At 34.9% G+C, this 19,827-nt stretch overlaps 2 protein-coding genes across 2 annotated transcripts in view; both read left to right on the forward strand.

Annotated features, from left to right (window-relative positions):
- The window catches only part of LOC143629010 (BTB/POZ domain-containing protein POB1-like), a 43,782-nt gene extending 35,395 nt beyond the window's left edge, over positions 1 to 8,387 (forward strand). Inside the window, exons 6-7 of the mRNA XM_077098412.1 lie at positions 6,454 to 6,634; positions 8,288 to 8,387. Coding sequence (XP_076954527.1) covers positions 6,454 to 6,634; positions 8,288 to 8,387 — 281 coding nt within the window. The remainder of the gene's footprint in view (positions 1 to 6,453; positions 6,635 to 8,287) is intronic.
- A 6,269-nt stretch (positions 8,388 to 14,656) lies between these two features.
- Positions 14,657 to 18,543, forward strand: LOC143629033 (jasmonoyl--L-amino acid synthetase JAR6-like). The gene is made up of 4 exons (XM_077098423.1): positions 14,657 to 14,712; positions 15,973 to 16,266; positions 16,342 to 16,443; positions 17,226 to 18,543. Exons 2-4 carry the CDS (start codon positions 15,983 to 15,985, stop codon positions 18,541 to 18,543), a joined length of 1,704 nt encoding a protein of 567 aa, XP_076954538.1. The 5' UTR covers positions 14,657 to 14,712; positions 15,973 to 15,982.
- The last annotated feature ends 1,284 nt before the right edge of the window (positions 18,544 to 19,827 follow it).

Raw genomic sequence — 19,827 nt, forward strand, 5'->3', positions numbered from 1 at the left:
TAAAATTAGTTATGGTTGTTTATGGGCATACGAAGTAGAGAAAGAATGGAATTAGGATGGTGATCATGTAGCCAAATGGTATCAAAACGAATGCTACCCAGGCTTTTAGGTAGTGTTTGATGTATAGGAATGGAAGGCAAAATATTCCTTCAGTTAAGGCCTGAACCGATCTTTGTGACCCGGTTTTGGCATTTGGAAATGCAGGCTTCGATTTTTCAAACTCTATGTTGTTATTAAGGCCCGAGCCGATCTTCATGGCCTCAATTTCAAGCCTGAAGGGTAATTATCTGACTCAAAACTTGTTTCATTATTAACCCTACACATAATGTTATTTTTAATTCGTAGTCAGTCCAGTAGTAGTAGTAGTAGTAGTAATAATAATAATAATAATAATAATAATAATAAGTTAGATGAATAGAAGGATTTCAAAGTCATACAAGTGAGACTTGGGTCGATTTTGGTAACTGATTATCCAATGAATGAATTCAAAATTGGTAAATACTTTTTGGTACTTCTTCAAGTACACCAAGGAAAAAAAAATTTATCTACACCTTTTTTGGAAAAAAACAAAATAAATAAATAAAACTATAATAATGCAAGGAACCTTGTTTGTGTGCTTTAGTAACTTACATCGCTCAAAATTAATTTGTCCAAAAGTGGACTCTTTGAAGTATGAATTAATAAGTTGAATGCGTGAAAATTTAATTTAATTATTGCTTTGATGTCATTCCCTTCTTATACTTGGGTCTTATGGTTGGAAAAGACGTGTCTAAAGTCGGGGGTTAGGTCAGACCATTTATCAAGACTCGTGTATTAGAAATCAAGTTTATTAAGTATGCTATGGTGGGGGCCTTCGAAGCCCCTCCACAGTGCCACTTCAGCGTTATGTGGACGTTGGGGGCATCAAAGTTTCAGGGCATAATGTCCCTCTATGGTGAGGGGGGCTTCGAAGCCCTTTAAATAATATATTAAATAATATTATAATAATACAAAGATTTAAATTTATATAAAAAAAACCATACAAATAAAAATAAAAAACATACAAATACAAAAAATAAAAATATAACTAATATTCGTCGTCGTCGTCCTCGTTTGCATATTTGGCCAATATCTTTGCTTTTTCGTTTTCCATCACCACCCGCGTCACATGATCTAGATGCGATAGATCTTTTGTGAGGAGCTCGAATTCCTTTTCTCGCTTCCGCTCCAAGTGAACCTTTTGTCGTTGTTCATGCATCGTTTTGTATTCCGTATGCATCGCCGTTTTTCTTCGTGCATTCTCATGAGGTCCTCCTGTTTTTGTTTTTTAGCGTTGGCAATCTCAGTTAGCCTCAGCTCCAAGTTGTCAAAGTGCGAGCTCACGTCGGAACTCATAGAGGATGTGGTTATGGACGAAGATCCTCCACCTCTAGCCGCCGCCTTGGCTTTATCTCTTCTTACCGGCCGTGGCAACTCATCCGGTTCGTTAAAAATAAATTAAGGATCCAACTCGTTTAGAATAAGTTGACAACGACCATCGGACATGGGCTAAGACGGCGATTGATTGGCCGAAGTAGACGTTGTCTCTGACCTTTTGGACGGTCGCGGTGGTGATGATGTCAGGACCGGATGCCACTTTGACGAGCTTATCCATTGTCTCCAAATTTCCATCATATTGAAATCTTTACCATAAAGGGCCTTGTATTGTTTTAAGCAAGCCTCCAACATGTCGGCATCGCTCATGTCGTTTTTTCTGTTGTTGATAACGCAGGTGTGAACGGTTGTGAAGTCGGTTATTTTTATGCGTGTTGCCTTCCATTTGTTGTAGACGGACTCATTCCCACGGTACTCGCCTCGACACATTAAAGCAAAGAACTTAGTGTGTATGTCTACCCAAAACTCCGTGGAATGTTTGCCGTCACCTTCAATACATATAAAAGCTTAGTATTAGTAAACAAAAATAAAACATGGAAAACATACAAATATCACCCAACCCTTCTCCTCTCCTTCGACTATAAATAATAGAAGAGAACCAACGGTAAAGGGATCTGCAACCTCATTCTCTCTGTGAATTTACTCATCACTTACCATATTGATTCTCACGTCGGAGGGTGGTTACAAGAATACCCCTTCTATTTCCCTTCTCCTAATGAGTTTACGGTGTTCGATTTTGCAGGTGCATGCTGCCGGAACTCGTAACAACTAGTCCCTAATCATACTCAGTTTGAATCCTAAGCTAAGCCCATCAGGGGTTAGATTAGAGATTATTCATATCTGGTTGAGATATTAAGCTGTGCTTACCTAGGATTAGTTTAGTATTTCTTCAAACTTTAATTTCCTCGCATAATCTACATATTTAATGTATTATAAAATATTTAGAAAGAACATGCAAAGAACTTTTTTAATTTTAGGAGTTTTATAACCTTTTTATTTATATTGTCTCATATTTAATGCTTAGATTACAACATTTTAAAGGGATAAATGGTTTTTTACGTGGTGTTTGTTTTCTGAAAAAAGTTTTGTGGGAGCTCTTATGTATGCACCGCGTAGATCATGCGCAGATATGAACTTCTGCAGAGTGTTTGTTTCTTGCAAATATTTTATTAAAAAAATCTGCACGGGGCTTTTCTTTGTGTAGATTTGGGCCAACATCTTCTAACCTCATAAACCATCATTCTCCTTCACATACTCTCAACCCTAGCCACCACCCCTAGCTCCTCCACTAACCGTCGCCATTCATTTCGGCATCACTTTCCTTGACACGTCCGACGTGTACGGTCCTCACACCAATGAAATTCTCGTCGACAAGGTACTGATTATTATTATTATTGTTATTAATCAATCGGATTCGTTACCTAGGATTAGGGTTTGTTTATATTTATATTTAATAACGTTTTTTTTATTTTGATTTCAATTTGTTTTTGATTTTTTTATTTCAAATTTGGGTTATTTTTAAATTTTGATTTCAATTTGAGTTTTTTTTTAATGTTAGTTTGTGATTTTTTTATTTTGATTTTAATTTAGGGTTTTTTTTTATATTGATTTCAGTTCAGGATTTTTTTTAACCAACTTTTAAAAGTGTTTCAATTAAGTCACTTAACTTTAAAAAGTGTTCCAATTAAGTCACTCAACTTTCATGTTTGATTAAATTAAAGGTTTAACATGTTTTTTTTAGCTTTTTTCTTTTTTAATTCACATAGGAAATATTTTTATCTTTTTTATTGAAGTGGACGTTGAGCGACGACGTGAATTTAATTTTTATTTTTTAAAATTTTAATACAATTAATGTTTTTTTAAATTTTTTAAATTTAGCTACATATATTGCAAATTCTAACCACACATCTTATCCTCAATTTCTTTCTTGAAGCACACAAAAATCGGTGAGACTTAATTCCAAGATTTAGTGACCCGATTTGTGAAAAATATGCATCAGTTACCTAATTGAAACACAAAGTTGATTACTATTCTATGAGATTTTCCTTTTTTTTTCTATTTCAATTTAGGGTTTTTTAATATTATTTTGATTTCAATATAGGGATCTTAAATCGGTTTATTTAAATTTCAATTTATTTTTAGCAGTCTGCAAAAGTTAAAAAACAAACAGTCTTGTAGTTGCAGACTGAAGACTTTTGGTTCACCTTTTCTTCTAAAGAGATTGCAATGTGGACTGTGGACTGCAGACATTTTACATTTAAAAAGCAAACTACACCTTAGTCACTTACTTAATCCATATTAATAATTAATATGTTACAATAAATCATATATGTATTAATGAGCATAATACGTTAAAGATAAAATTATTTTAGTTTTAATTTTAAGAACTTTTTAGCCTTATTTTAATTTTATTATTTTGGTCTAGTCACTGCTATTTAAAACAGAAATCGTGCGGAAACCGCCACCTTAATTCGTATCTAATGATATAAATAGCATTATGCACGATGATAATAATAATGGGCATGCACATATTCAATTAGATACAACACCAATTATCTTCGCGTATCGCAGGCATTCGTGCTAGATTTTGTTGGAGAACTAGCACTTATTTGGAATTTGTCCTAAGAAGTGTTAGTGCATCCTTTTCTTTTCGTTGGATTTGCTTCCTAAATTTATAAATATTTACCGAGGTGTTGTTTTCATTGTCACACCCCAGCCTACGGAGGAATATGCCGGGACGCGAACTGTTGGTTCACAGCTCACAAGATATTGTCATACAATTTAAATGACAATATCTAAAATTACTTATATATTTACAAATCAAGTACACAAGTCTCAATCAATTATAAATAATACCAAAACAAATAATGCAATAACAACTTGTCTTTTTATTTATAGCCTAAAACCTATTCTATGTGATCTTCAACCTTCACTTTAAACCAAAGAATAACCTGCAATATGCGTATAAAATAAAATATATTTGCCAACACGAGGTTGAGTAAGTAATCACCAGATTTTGTTGTAATAATATAATATGTAAGAAATAAGCAAACCATATGAGCATCAACAATTAAACAATGAGCAAATAATTGGTGTCGTTTGACCATTTCCTTGCGACTACTAAGACGGCGTATGACAGACCTTAAATGAAAGACTTTAATGACAGACCTCTCAAAGTGCGATAAAATAAACAAATAAGCAACTTAGCATGTTGCATATAAGCATTCAATTGTTCAACACACAAAAAATCATGATTTACTAGTTATGGATAATGTGTAGTATGAAAATACTAATAGGTACGCAAAAAGTCCCCAAAAGGTTTGAAAACAGTAAAATAAGGGTGTGATTACTCACCTTATTAATAAGATGAGTTTAACGAAAGTATGAATGTAAAATCAGAACTTGAACTTTAACGTGCTAATTGAGCTGACACGAATAAACCTTAGACTTTGAGACAATAAAGTAGAATTAAATCCAAGAATAATACTGCTGGAATCAGATTAATCGGATCCCTAAAAATTTTAATATTTAAGCGAGCTGGTACTATTCAAAATCCAAAATTCGAATCTGAAATCAGGTTCTGACCAGTACACTCAAAATTTTATAATGAAAAAAAAAAGTCTTATGGCCCGAAAACTAGTTTTGACCAGAAATATAATTGAAAAACCATTAAAATTGACTTTTATGTACTTAAACGGGTCGAAATCAAATTGACCATCAAAACTCCTTCAATCAATGAAATTAATTGAGGGCTTTTGTTTAGTGAATAAAAACACACGAAATCACAAAAGATAACTTACCTGAATGATGAAAAGAACTAGGAGATATTCGATGTTAAAGTAGTCTTGAACACCAAAGTCAAACTAAGCTTGAAAAAACTTGAGTAATCTTGAAGAAATTGATAATGGAGGAGAGGGATTTCGTGATTATGGATATGGTGGCTAATGTTTCAGTAGTTTTTAGGGTTTTAATGACATGTTTTGATTAAATATTAAAGGTTAAAACTTGTTTATTAGGCAAACAACTCAATTAGGAAACGAAATAACTAATTGATGACGAAATCGAGCTTATTAACCTAAAGATTTCATTTGTAATACTATGGGAACAAATTTGGACTCATTATAGCATCATATGACTTATCTTGGGGCTTAAGTTTATTGATTTTTGGCACAAAAAAAAAAATAGTCCATGCACTTCTATAAATGCGATTTTTAGTCTTTTAAGCGATTTTATGGGTTTCTAGGAGTTGTTTGACGAGTTTAGAAGTTATGAGGATATAAAATAAGTTAAACCATGTTAAATACTAATAAATGCAAAATTTAAATAATTTGAAAGATCCGAATTATATTCTCGAGTCGGGTTAAATATAAACGAATACAAATACGAAAAATCCGAGATGCTACATCCATTTGCAAAAAAGAAAAGAAAAATATTTTGCACACATAAAATCCTGCTGCAACACATAAATACCTACTGTTGATATCAAATTTAAAACGATTAGTTGATACTTTGGCGAAATCGGTAGCTATTTCAATGATCTTCGATTACTTTACATGTTTAAACAGCTTGCGGCTCGTATCTCGCACAATAAAAGCTCGAATAAAGCTAGCTCAGGACATTTTGACTATCATCCCCATCGAAGGGTTAGGTCAGCACATGTTCGCAGTGGAGTACCAGACCATTCTTAAATATCGTTTAATGATCCCCCTGTTCCCAGTTGACGAGCCCTGCCCGGTCTACTGTAAAGTTTGTTTAGATAATTTTGGATTTTTGGTGAACATACGGTTCATTGCAAAGAACTCCCGGGGTTTAAATATATACATGATTTGGTTAGGGATATCCTCTGTGATGTGCTAAAACGGGCGGGAATCTCGGCAAAAAGAGGCTCCTGTAAATTTCTTGTCGAATCTGCGTGAAGGAAGGTCTACTCTACGACCAGCGAACATTCTTGTGTTTGGATTGGGGGGGCATGCTTGTGTGGACCTTACTAGGGTGTCCCATCTTGTCGGGCTTATGGACACCGGGTTTGTTGCTATGCAGGTCGTGCTAAAGGCATAATCAGGAAAATTGCTAAGCACGAGAAGGCGTGTACTGAGAATCAACACGCCTTTGTTCCTTTTGCTTTCGATACATTTGGGTATCTTGTCCCCGATGAGGCTACATTTCTAAAAAGAGTTCAGCTGGTCGTACACAGTAACTCAACGACGTCGAAGAACGATAAGTTTGTTTTTAGTAGGGTCGGTTTTGCCATTCAAAAGGGGGTGACGGCGCAGCTTGTTACCCGCTTACCTGACTCTCTATTGTAATTGGATCATTTTATTATAATATAAAATTAGTCCATGTTTTTTTAGTAATTATCAGAGACTTGTTCAAACTAGCTAAAAAGCCTTGATTTGAAACGACCTAAGCCAAGATGGCTCATTTTTGTAATCAAGCTTGAGTTGAGTTGAGCAGCCTTGTTTATTTCAAGCTCGATCTCGAACCCATCCTGGCTCACCTCGTTTACTACACTATGAGTTTATAATAATAACTTTTGATGGTATGATTGTTTAAAATTTGTAAATAATTAATAGTTATTACTTGCCGTTAAAAAAAAACTAAGGGTATGTTTGGTTGGAGGTAACGGAATGAAGGGGGAATGGAATGGGAAAAGGAATGGAATGGATAAGAGAATGAAATGGATCATTACCATTCGTTTGTCTTGTTTGGTTAACCTATAGGAATGAAATCAATTATTAATTTTTATTGTTTGGTATCCAAAAAAATTGTAGAAATGAAATAGAAATAATAAAAACACTCATCTCAAAATCCTTTTTAATCCAAAAAAAAAAAAACTTACAATGGTGACGGTGGTAGCTCCGGCGACGAAAATAGTGGCGATGGTGGCAGCGGCGGTGGTGGTGTCGGCGGAGTTGGTGGTGTTGCCAATGATAGTGGTGGTTGTTAGATGGTAGTGTTGTTGAAAAAGTAGGGTGAAGTAGGAATGGAATGAACAAAAAGAAGGGGGGTGGGAAAGAATGATTTTGATGGAATGAGATTCCATGTGTAATGGATGATTCCATTCCATTGAGCAACCAAACACCACTTTTTCCATTCCCACGTAATGAATAATTTCATTCTTACTGTCATTCCTGCATAACAAACGCTGCCTAATAGTTATTTGAATAGATAAAAGATTATAATTAGTTGATTTTTTCTAAAAAAAAACCAAGCCTCGCATTAAACGGAGAGAGCAAGGAAAAGTTGTCTTGATAGAGAGCCACTCAAGTTTGTGAAGTTAAAAAAGTCGTTAAAATGTGATGAGGGTCAAACTAGTCAAATTAAAAATTTGTATATGAAACTGTGAAAATATAGAAGGGGGGCAAAAACCGGGTCGATAAGTTAGAATAATAATAATAATTTGATTTTTATACTTATTTTTACTAATGCCTATAATATTGACCAAAATTATTATTTCGGTAATGGTCTTTACCATGTAAGTTCTTAATTAGTTATCTGTAGGTTTGAGCGAATATATTGTATAGACTACTAGAGTATCCATTAAATTGAACTAATACTGTTTATAACAACTTTTGAATTTTATTTCAATTTCTCATTTGGGGTTTTCTATAATTGTTGGCTAGAACACATCTAGTATTCCCACCTCATGTCGTATCAGAGCTCGTTAGTATCCTGATGGCACATTGGATTGGAGTAAATCGACCTCCTCGTTCTTACATGGAGACCGTGGAGTTGAGGGTTTGTGGCGTGCATTGGATGGCCTCAATGCTAAAGCAAGCAAACTTGACACTGTCATTGAAGAACTGCATGCCATGATCATAGGTGGTGATAACGTCTAAAAAGCCATTAGGGTTATTATTATGGTGTTATTCAGCATCCCATTTGAAGCAAAGGAGGCTATGGTCGCTAGTGGTAGCTATTGGCAGCTTGTCAACATGAAGAGGTTCATGCCTTATTCAACCAGACGTGATTGAGAAGACATTTATGAGGGTGGAGAATCAATAAATCAAGGAAACAAATGATGAAAAGAACGAAATCAAGGAAGTCAATTGCATTACTTATGTCCCTATGGTGGGTATTGAAATTTCAACAAAACAAAATGTGATGGAAGAGACATTTATGAGGATGGATAAAAAAAATCTTTTTAACTTAAACTCTCTACAAATCTACAATAAGACATCGAGGACTAGTTCTTTGAAGCGAGGAAGAATAACACAATGCATATTGATTTTGATGGGAATGTGGAAAAGGGTGGAAAAAACGCGCCAATAACTCCTAAAATAAACAAATAGCAAAGAATGTATTATTAATTTAAATTGGATTTTTTTAGCAATGTTTGGAACTACCCCCAATATTCGAGTCATCCGTCAATATTGATTGTGACGCTCCAAGTAAGACTCATCATGAGCATAACCAGAAGGAAACTTATCGTTCTAGAAAAACCCATTAAATGAGGTTTTGATTCTAAGACAAAAGAAATTCACAAAAGTTAACTAACGTCCCATATCATTATACAAGTTGACCAATTACTGGATTGTTATTTATTACCTTGAATAACTATAGTCTAGAATATTGACAGAATTTAATATTTTGTTTATGGTCTTTGTCATTTTATGTTTAGTTAATAAATGAATTACTTTGACCAAGTGTAATGTATAGTGTAGTAATATAATCTATAAATAAAGACTCATATGTAATAATTGGGACAAGGCATGATATTAATTATTTCACGTTTGGGTTTTCTATAAACAATTGCTAGAATATATCTAGCCTTTTTAGTTTTTACACAACTTAAGAATACCATCGCTTACTCTATCTTCAAATAAAAAATTACACAAAAACACATTATATTTTTTCTCTCATTCTTAATCAAATAATCTTTTTTATAACTTTATCATTATATTTTTTTCTCTCATTCACTCACAACCATTTTCAAAATATATTAAAAAATTTATAAGGTGCTACAAAAACTTTTATATAAAAAAATCACTATATTTTCTCTCTCATCCACTCATAACTTCCTAAATCACTCCCTATATTATATGTAAGACCCCAAACTCGGGAGGTCCTACAATTGGTCATTCATAAGCACATAGTTCAAAAACTGGAATAAACAGGAAACCGATGCAGTAGAAAACACTCAACATTCAAAGTTTAAATAAGAAACAAGATTTAACCAAGGTCAAATTCATTTAAACAAAGGGAAACAAAATGCCAGCCTTGATGCGGGTAACTCCATACGTAGCCAAGAGATCCTCTTACCAACACCTAACTTGCAAGCAGTCTGATATATATTGAAAACATCAGCTTTGCTGAGTGAATTCTAGTTTTAAAACCATCAATTAAGGCTTTAAACATCAAATAACAGTTCATAAACAGGTGTGCGCAACATAACATATAAAATAGTCGGTGCACTGGGTCGATCAAGGTCCATAAATGCCCCTAACAGGCCAAACACAAAGTCATAGCACTATTAGAGGACTTCTTCTATTGCCCTGTGAAGGGACTTCTTCTAGTTGCCCCGTGAGAGGACTTCTTCTATTGCCCAGTGAGATGACTTCTCTTGTTGCCATGTGAAGGGATTTCTTCTAGTTGACGCAACCCATGCACGACCATTAAAATCATAAACATTAAACATAACATCAAGCATACAAATCATATATAAATCCATATAACATATAATTGCATATAAACCATCAACATACATATTCATCATCTTAAAATCATGTTTTCTAAACCTGCGTGTAAAGATCATAAAACATAAATAAAATATATGTATGTTTGTAAACCATTTTCAGACTCTTTTATCATTATAACTTCATACATAGTAATCATATTGGTAAAAAAACACATCTAAATATATATACCAGCCCTAAAATCATTAAAACATTTAGCAGAAAGGGCATCTAGAACTCATCTTAACGTATCACGCGAGCTACTGAAATCTGGAGAACCGCGATACACCCGAGCCCTAAAATAAGCTCACCGCCTAGTCGTGATTCTATAGAGAGTGACTGTTTTAAAATCGTGGAGATGCCATAACCACCAATTGGTCCTTGACTGATGAGGGGAAAAGAACCACATCGATCTATGAATATAACGTCTGATTACTCACGATAATGGTGGGTAACAAGAGTAGGCAGGGCTTTATCAAAAGGGAATTAATTCAAAATTTACACAATGATTCCTCATAGTTTCCATCACAATTTAATTTTTCCAAAACTAAATAAATCAAAGATTTCATTTAAGTACAACTTGCACCAAAAGTTAACTTAACTAATGATTGCTTTATTCAGAGTTAATATATAATAACGGATATGTTATTCATACACCTTTTGGTTATCTACACACCCTACATACGATCGTATATGGGCTATACTATCGTATGAAACCCCATGTTAAAAGGGGTGTGGATTAGTCAAGGGTGTGTGAATAACCATAGCCTATAATTATACCGTACGTTTACATGAATTTGAGGCGTTACATACTACAGTTCCCTATTTGCCCTCCCGTGACAAGCGGGTGTGAAGTGGAGTTGTTTCTTATCAAGATGTACGTTTGTGTCCTTATATAAATGGATGTTTTCTTTTTCTTGTTTCAGCACCTTGTTGAGATGTAGACTTTGGTTGTATTGACATATTGAGTAATGAAAATTTGTTTTGTTGGTAAAAGAAAATCCAGCCTTTTTACACTCCCGCTCCACATGCTCATTAAATAAAAGTGAGTTTACTTATTTGTAAAATGCTATATGGTTTCATGAAAAGCTATCTCATTCATCCAACAACCCTAATACTTTGGTTATATTGAGTAATGAAAATTTGTTTTACTGGTAAAAAAAAAATTCCAGCCGTTTTACATAGGGGTGATCAAGAAATTCAAAATCCGAAAAAGAACCAAAATTCGAACCGAAACCGAAACTTGAATAATCCGATCCGAATTCTTATTTGGATATTCGGATCGGATCGATCCGAATATTCGAATAACTAATTCGGATTTGGATAAGGTTCCAAAATTTTCAAATCCGAACAATTCAAACCGAATAACCCGTTGTCCGATCTGATGAACACCCCTAACTTAAAACTCCCGTTCTGCTCTTTAAATAAAAGTGAACTTAATTATTTGTAAAATGCTGTATGGTTTCATGAAAAGGTCTCTCACTCTTCCAACAACCCTAGTACTTTGGAACACACTCTAAAGCAGGCCGGCCCTAAGGGAGGCTGGACGGTTGATGGCCACAGACCCGACAACCTGTTAGGCCCGAATTTTATTTTTAAATTATACGTATTTTTATTAAAACAATATGTATATTTAGTGTTTAAACTTAATTATATAACTACTAACTTGGTCTAGTGGCGAAGAGGTATTACTTTCAACCAAAATGTTATGGGTTCTAGTCTCATTTGAGACATATTTAATTCTATTTTACACAGAAGTTTTTTACGCAACCTAAATTATAACCAAGTAAGCCCCATATCAAAATTAAATGTTTTAAACCTAACAAAATACTCATTTTATTCAAGACCGAAAAAGATTTTCGTCTTCGACCCAAAGTTTTTTGTGCTTTCTCGGTGCCGGCTCTAAAGAAGGCAGGTAAAACAATGGGAGATTATTAGATTTCACGCCATGGGGCGCCGTGGAGGAGGGAACACCGCCGGCCGCCGGGGGCGCGGTGGAGGCGGGCTTGGAGGGGAATTACGCCGTCCAGACAACCGGCATGGAGGAAAGGTGGAAGGGGGGGGGGACCCCAGCGGCTAAAAATCTACCCGTTAAAAAAATAATAATAGTAATAATAATATAAATTTAACCATTTCTCTATAAATTCAAACTATTTTCTCAAGTTTACTCAAACAACTTTCATTTTCACACCAAATTATAACCATTTTCACACACACAAAAAAAATTAACCATGCATCCTAACCTGAACCCAAACCCGAACAGGAGCTCGATCTCAAACCCGAACCCAAACCCAAACCCAAACCAAAACCCGCGGGATCCGAGTTGTATGTGGTGGGCTGGTTTGCTCACAAATAACATCGACCTTAACAACCCATTCTATGCAAAATCAACAACGACCGATGATTCCTCCACATGCAACCGTTTAACCACGATATGTTCTTTCGGTCGCCGTATACGTCCTCACAAGTACCACAAACACAAATACCCGACACCCAAATACCCGAAACACAAGTACCCGAAACGCAAGTCCGCCGTCCAAAAAGAAATCATAAAAAAAAGAACTCGGGTGACGTTTAAACAACCGAAAGGGCGAAAGACAAAAGTGAGAAGCTGACGAGGAAATGGCGTTAGCGTTAGCGTGGATCGACTCTTCCGAAGACTCGATTCAAGGTATATTATAAAAATATTTGACTTGCGTCAGCTGTTCCACTAAATGGAACCTTCTAATCTTATGACTAAGCATGATAATGGTCCTTCTTTGGTTGGACAGCTAGCGCATGAAGATCATTGTTGCAGGCATGTATAATGTTGGCCTTTTCTGATTGGTCCATCGTGTAGTCTTGGGCATTATAAGGATCCTGACCTGTGATTGGTCTTTCCCTTCCATGTCACGTGGTGTCCTGTCTTTTAGTACAACATATCTTCCGCTGAATTCTTTGGGTTGTTAAGGATTAAGTATTTCTTTCGCGGAGTATATATATCTCTCTCTCGGAAGATATTCCGCGTATGCGGATGGTTATTTCTGCTTTGACGATATTATAACCTTCACAAAGTTATATTAATTAAAATATAAAATTATAGTCCATCTCGTACATTTAATAATCACACCACAAAAGTGAACTTATTTTTTGAAATGAATATATAGTTTTGAAATGCATATTTGACTCAAATGTATCTTTTAAGAGTATTACGTAAAGCGATCGAACTAGGTAGTCTTCATAAAAAATATTTCTTTTTTGAAATTTAATTTACTTTTTATGTAATAACATGTAGTATCTAATATTTTTCTAAATCGAAACACACATTTTTTATTTTTTTTCTTCGTTTTGAATAAATTTATTAAAAACTTGTATTTAATCTAACCATTTTTAGTTATGCAATATGTAAAAAAACTAAAGTTACATTATTGTGAATAAAACTTGGTTTTCAAAATATGTATCAACATGTTGAGAAAAGAAACTTTGTACTTAAATTTTTATAAAGATATTAGATATTAAATTTTATTAGAGAAAAACTAAATCATATGTTAAATAGAAACCGAGAAAGAAAAAGAAAATAATGATCAGAGGAGATTAGGGATGGCAATAAAACCCGAACCTGATGGGAAAACCCGACATAAATGGGACGGGTAATACCCGACCCGTTAGGGTTTGGGAATATTTTTGAAATTTTTTGCGGGTTTAGGACGGGTTTGGGATTTCTAATATACCCGATTACCCGACCTGATAACATAGACCCATTTACCCGATTATATACCCGATGTACCCGATATAGCTTATTATATATATACACATACTATATTCCAAATATATGATTTGTCGAAATTTGTTTATGCCAATTATTTGAGATATTTTACCTTTATGGTAATCATCTTTGTAATCGATTAGTTATATTTTGTCAAAACCCCGGTAGAAACCCAACGGGTTTTGAGCCGGATATACCCAACGAGTATTTTGTCAAAACCCGATAGGAAACCCGATGGGAAAACCCGAAACCCAACGGGTAATTACCCGATTAAAACCCGACGGGTTTGGGATGGACTTTTATAGCCGGGTATGGGTTTGAGAATACATAAACCCGACCCATTGCCATCCCTAGATGTCGCATTTAATACTACACATTAATTTATGAAAATTAGGAAAGTAATTAAAAACATACCTCATATTAGTTAAAAATTTCAAAATTATCTTTAATTGCTTTAACAATCATTTGAATCACTGACAAACTACTAACCCACTTGATAATCTTCATCTGACCTTAGGAGAAAACCCATCATAACCTCTGGCTGATCAACTTGGACCCTTATCTTCTGTCATTAGTGAGCCTTGAACTTTTTAAATTGAAGTATTTAATTATCTCACCTCAACCAATCGTGTCCGGATCATGGGCTCAAAATAACCTATTTCTACAAAAATTTAGTAAAACTTTATCTGTTATGATGTAATAAATTATTAAAATTTTATCATTAATTAATATTAGGTAGGAAAATATTTCCATTTAATGTTATTGGTGCATTAAATATTATTATGTCCACACTTACAAAAAAAAAAGTCTATATATATGACATCTCCCAAAGAATCTTCCATTGCTCCTGTGTACCACCTCTTCAATCAAAACACAAAGGTATTGCTCTCTCTCCTTTCTCTCTCTCTCTAAACCTTTATGTTTCTCTCTCTATAATACTCTAATCACAACTGTGTCCATATCCCACTAATCACTATGTGTTTGTTGCTGCATGTTCAGTAGATACAGACAAAGTTTCTTTGAATATTACGTACCTATTATATTTAATTCGGTGTTTGAAGTTTTCTTCACTCTGTTCTATATGTGTTATTGATGATTTAGCTTTCTTTTATGAGAGACCTAACCCGGACCTATTTAATGATATTCGTGCATATATCAACACATCATAATATGTATAACTTTCTTGTATTGTTTTATAAAAAAAATCTGATTTCTGATGCTAAAATTCGATATATTTTATGTGTTATAGTCTGCAAACAAATTTATTTTAATTAGCTGTAATTCTCATTTTAGTATAAACAATAATTAGTCATTTAATGTTTCTATCTCACTGTTTTAAGATTCACTGAATCAAAGTAATCATTCATGTTACACTATTCTTATTATTATTTTTTGTTTTTTAGTTTATTTTTTTGTAATAAAGTCGTTGTAAATAATAAATTGACTTTCATAATTCATAAAAGAAAATTATTATTATTTTTTGTTTTTCTAAGAGAAATATAATAATTCCCCTTCTTAAAATGTTAAATATAGAAAACAATATATGTTCACATCTTCTTAATCATGGTTTAATTAATTCTTCTTTTAAAGTGTCAAATAGCAAACAAAATTCAGAAATTTAACTAATAATATTATTTTCCTTATCTTTTTTTAAACAGTTTATTGTATAAGTTATATTATAAACCATGTATTTTATGTGGTGTCTACACACACCTGTGTGTGTGTGTATATAAATCAAGAAAAGTATATCATAAAATCTTATTACATATAATTATATTTGCAATATTTATAATCTCCAGCCATCACTGTCCCTACATGTCTTGTTTTGGCACACATAAACTATCAAATAAAATTACTACAACTCTTTCAGCATTTTGTTTACTTAAGTAACGTAACTCCCAAACACTCAAACTGCATTACTTATAAAATGCCACTTTTTTTTTCAGTTTTAAGTGAGGTATGCCTTTATTAATTATGTTATTTTTATAACATAATTACTCTACTTCAAAACTGTAATCACTAAAGTTATTTGTATATTTAGTATGCTAATTTTGTTTGTACCAGATCCCACCCCGTTAATTTTTCATCTATATTTATTATAATTCCCATTGAATGATCACTTATTGTCATTCATTGCAGGATCAAGAACATGGAGAACAAATTTGATTCAGAAAAAGTGATTGAAGAGTTTGAATCCTTAACCAAAGATGCCAAGAGGGTCCAAATGGAAACTTTAAAGAAAATCTTGATCGAAAATGGCGAAGCCGAATACTTGAAAAAATGGAACCTGGATGGCAAATTCGACCCCGAAACTTACAGTTCTTGTGTTCCTGTTGTTACCCACAAAGATCTTGAGCCTTATATTCAAAAAATTGCTGATGGTGCATCTTATCCAGTGCTCACAGGAAAGCCAATCACCACCATTACACTAAGGTGAATATTACACCAAAATATTGTATGGTTTTTGGTGTTTTGGTTCTTTAACGAACTGTTTGCTTTTGTTTGTAGCTCTGGAACTACTCAAGGGAAGCCCAAGTTTGTACCTTACAACGATGAATTGACTGAGACGACAATGCAGATTTACCGGACTTCTTTCGCTTTCCGAAACAGGTATTATGATTAAGATATAGATGCATATATATAGTAGGGTTTTTTTTTCGTAACCAATATTATGCTAAGAACTAGAGGTGCACATGAAACCAAAATATTGAAATAACTGAGCCTAAACGAAAGGTTTGGTATATTGTCTTTGGGAAAACCGAATTTCGGCTTGGTTACGAATTTGCATGAGATTAAAACCGAAAAACTGAACCGAATTTATGTATTTTTATTTTTTATTTTTAATATTAAGTAATATGTAAGAATTTAATAAATAGTGCAAATATCAGTTAATCATTAAGACCATTCGCTATGGCCGTTCAAGGAGGGGGGGGGGGGGGTTTGGTTTTGAACACCGCAGAGCGGCGAGGGGCACGGGGGGGGGGGTCACTTTCTCACACACACACATACATAAATATGTGTATATATATAATGTATATATGTGTGTGTGTAATGGGGCAGTAAAGGGCTTTAAACCACAACGACGTGTTATGGAGAAGGGCTTTGAAGCCCCGTTTCCTACGTAGCGATGACGTGAAGGGGCTTTAAAGCCCCTCCATAGTAATATAAAGATTTAGGTCTACATTCATTATTTGGGCCAATTTTTTCACCCCAAAATTTCAAGCCTAAATGTTTAATCCAAAACCAAACACAAACCAAAAACTGTAAAAACTGAAAGCAAGCGGTTTTTGGAAACTCAGAGACTGAATTATTGGTTTTGGTTCGGTACTTCGGTTTAACCCTAAAACCGACCCATACACACCCTTTCTGAGAACTGTTGTTATTACTTTCAGGGCATTTCCTATTGGAACTGGAAAGGCTTTGAGTTTCATCTTTGGAAGCAAGCAATTCACAACCAAAGGCGGGTTACTCGCGGGAACCGCAACCACAAACGTATACCGAAGCGCGCAGTTCAAGAAAACCATGAAGGCGATGCAAACCCCGTGTTGCAGCCCGGATGAAGTCATTTTCGCCCCCGATTTTCATCAATCTTTATACTGCCATCTCTTATGTGGACTCATTTTCCACCAAGACATTCAAATCATATCATCAACATTCGCCCATAGCATCGTGCACTCATTTAGAACCTTCGAACTCGTATGGGAAGAACTTTGTCACGACATCCGAACCGGTGTCTTGTCGCCTCGGATCACGGTCCAGTCCATAAGAACTGCCATGGAGAAGGTTTTGACACCGAACCCTGAACTGGCTGACAAGATTTACAACAAGTGTTTGGGTTTAACCGAGTGGAACGGGTTGATCCCGGAGCTGTTCCCGAATTGTAAGTACATTTACGCGATCATGACGGGCTCAATGGAGCCGTATTTGAAAAAACTCCGGGTTTATGCTGGCGGGGTCCGGTTGTTGAGTGCTGATTACGGGTCATCAGAAGGGTGGATAGGTGCCAATGTAAACCCGGATTTACCACCCGAGATGACATCTTACACTGTGCTACCTGATATAGGGTATTTCGAATTCTTACCGTTGACCAACATTGACCCAAAACCAATCGGGTTGACCGATGTCCAACTCGGTGAAGAGTACGAGGTTGTGGTGACAAACTTTGCGGGTTTGTATCGATACAGGCTAGGAGATGTGGTTAAGGTTATCGGGTTTCATAACGCGACCCCGAAGCTCCAATTTGTTTGTAGAAGAAACTTAATGCTGACCATAAACATTGATAAAAACACTGAGAAAGATTTGCAGTTATCGGTCGAAGCAGCTGCAAAACTTTTGGCTGCAGAAAAACTCGAAGTCGTTGACTTTACTAGCCACATTGACCTGACGACAGACCCGGGCCACTATGTGATATTTTGGGAAGTGAGCGGGGATGCGAGTGATGAGATTTTGAAAGAGTGTTGTAATTGTTTGGACGAGTCGTTTGTTGATGCGGGTTATGTGAGCTCGAGAAAAGTCAAGGCGATCGGGCCTCTTGAGCTTCGGGTTTTAAGTAGGGGAACTTTTCAGAAGATTTTGGATCACTATGTTGGGTTAGGGTCCGCGTTGAACCAGTTCAAGACGCCGCGTTGCGTGGGCCCGACCAACTCGAAGGTGTTGCAAATTCTTTGCAACAATGTTGTCAAGAGTTATGTTAGTAGTACATTTGGTTAAGGTAGTTCTTAGTGTTTTGTTATATTTGTTTTATTTTGTTTTTTTGTTGTTTTTTTTCTTTTTTCTTTTTCTGTTGGGCTTGGAATAATGCATTTGAATTGTGTATAAAAGGATTTACTTTTTACCTATTATAGTTCGTTTTATGTCAAAAATGTTAATTAAATTAATTTGCTTTTCTTTTTAGTTAAGTAAAAAAATATCACATTTTAATAAATTATGTTAGTTTGTTGATATATCAAAATAAAGGCTTTAGTCCAGTAGTGGAAGTGTTCATTTATGCTTTTTGTGAGTTGTGCTTCCATAAGATAACGCACCTACAAACCCACTTGGGCCACTGGCCACCCACAATATTAAATATTAAATATTGAATACATTATATTAATGGAAAATAATTAAGTTTTCAAAATGAAAATGATAGGCAAAATAAATAACTTAAGTTCTCACTTCTCAACGTTCAAAACTGAATCCAGAACAAAGAACAAAACAATTGTGGTTGGTAAATTTGTTTCCTTAACAAACATGTATCAAGCCCATGCCGGCCCAAACACCACCATTTCTTACTATTTTAATAAATAAATACTACTATATGCCACTTGTCATCTTCTTAGCAACTCTCACAAATTTTAATCAGTTTTCAAAGAATGGTATCTCATTCGGTTCAACCCGTCCCAATAATACTAACCGGATCCATTTTTTTAATTCTTTATTTCTTTTCATCAAACCCTAATTCCAGTTCATATCCAACAGTCGTTCCTCTCTTCCGTAGCCACTTACGCCATCGCCATCGCCATCGCCGTTCCTCTGTTCCTCTCTTCCACCTTCGTCTATTTTAACCCATTATCAATCTCTCTTAAAATCTCGCCGCCGCCGTCGCCTCCTTCATCGCCACCGTCGTCGCCTCCGTCATCGCCTACATTTAAATTGATTAACCTATTGTTTTTATATTGTTTTTCGTCTATGTTGAGTGCTAACCCTCTATTTTTTTTGTTGTTGCAGTCTTTCCGTCTTGGTTTCGCGTTGATACTAATGGAGTTGGTGTTCGCGATGATGTCACTTGTAATGCTATCAAGGAAAAATTGGTAAGTTGTACATACTGGTAAAATAGTTGTACTCCGTATAAATATGTCTGTATTTGAGTTTTGAATTGAAAATAATTGTTGCAGCAAATCAACTGTGTTCTTAACCGGTTTAGGTGCACAAGATTTAGCTCCAATGACCTTAGTTTTTTCACTTTGCTACGCTCTAGATACAAGGTTAAGTTCAGCCCCTATAAGGTAACTATTG

The sequence above is a fragment of the Bidens hawaiensis genome, unplaced genomic scaffold (genome assembly GCF_021521415.1).
Source record: "Bidens hawaiensis isolate Kalapana, Puna unplaced genomic scaffold, B.hawaiensis_p1.1 tig00005142_1, whole genome shotgun sequence".
Lineage (NCBI taxonomy): Eukaryota > Viridiplantae > Streptophyta > Magnoliopsida > Asterales > Asteraceae > Bidens > Bidens hawaiensis.

Coding starts and splice junctions, on each gene's coding strand:
- LOC143629033 (XM_077098423.1), top strand. CDS start 15,983: ATGGAGAACAAATTTGATTCAGAAAAAGTGATTGAAGAGTTTGAATCC. Junction 16,267..16,341: donor ATCACCACCATTACACTAAG/GTGAATATTACA, acceptor TTTTGTTTGTAG/CTCTGGAACTACTCAAGGGA. Junction 16,444..17,225: donor TCTTTCGCTTTCCGAAACAG/GTATTATGATTA, acceptor TATTACTTTCAG/GGCATTTCCTATTGGAACTG.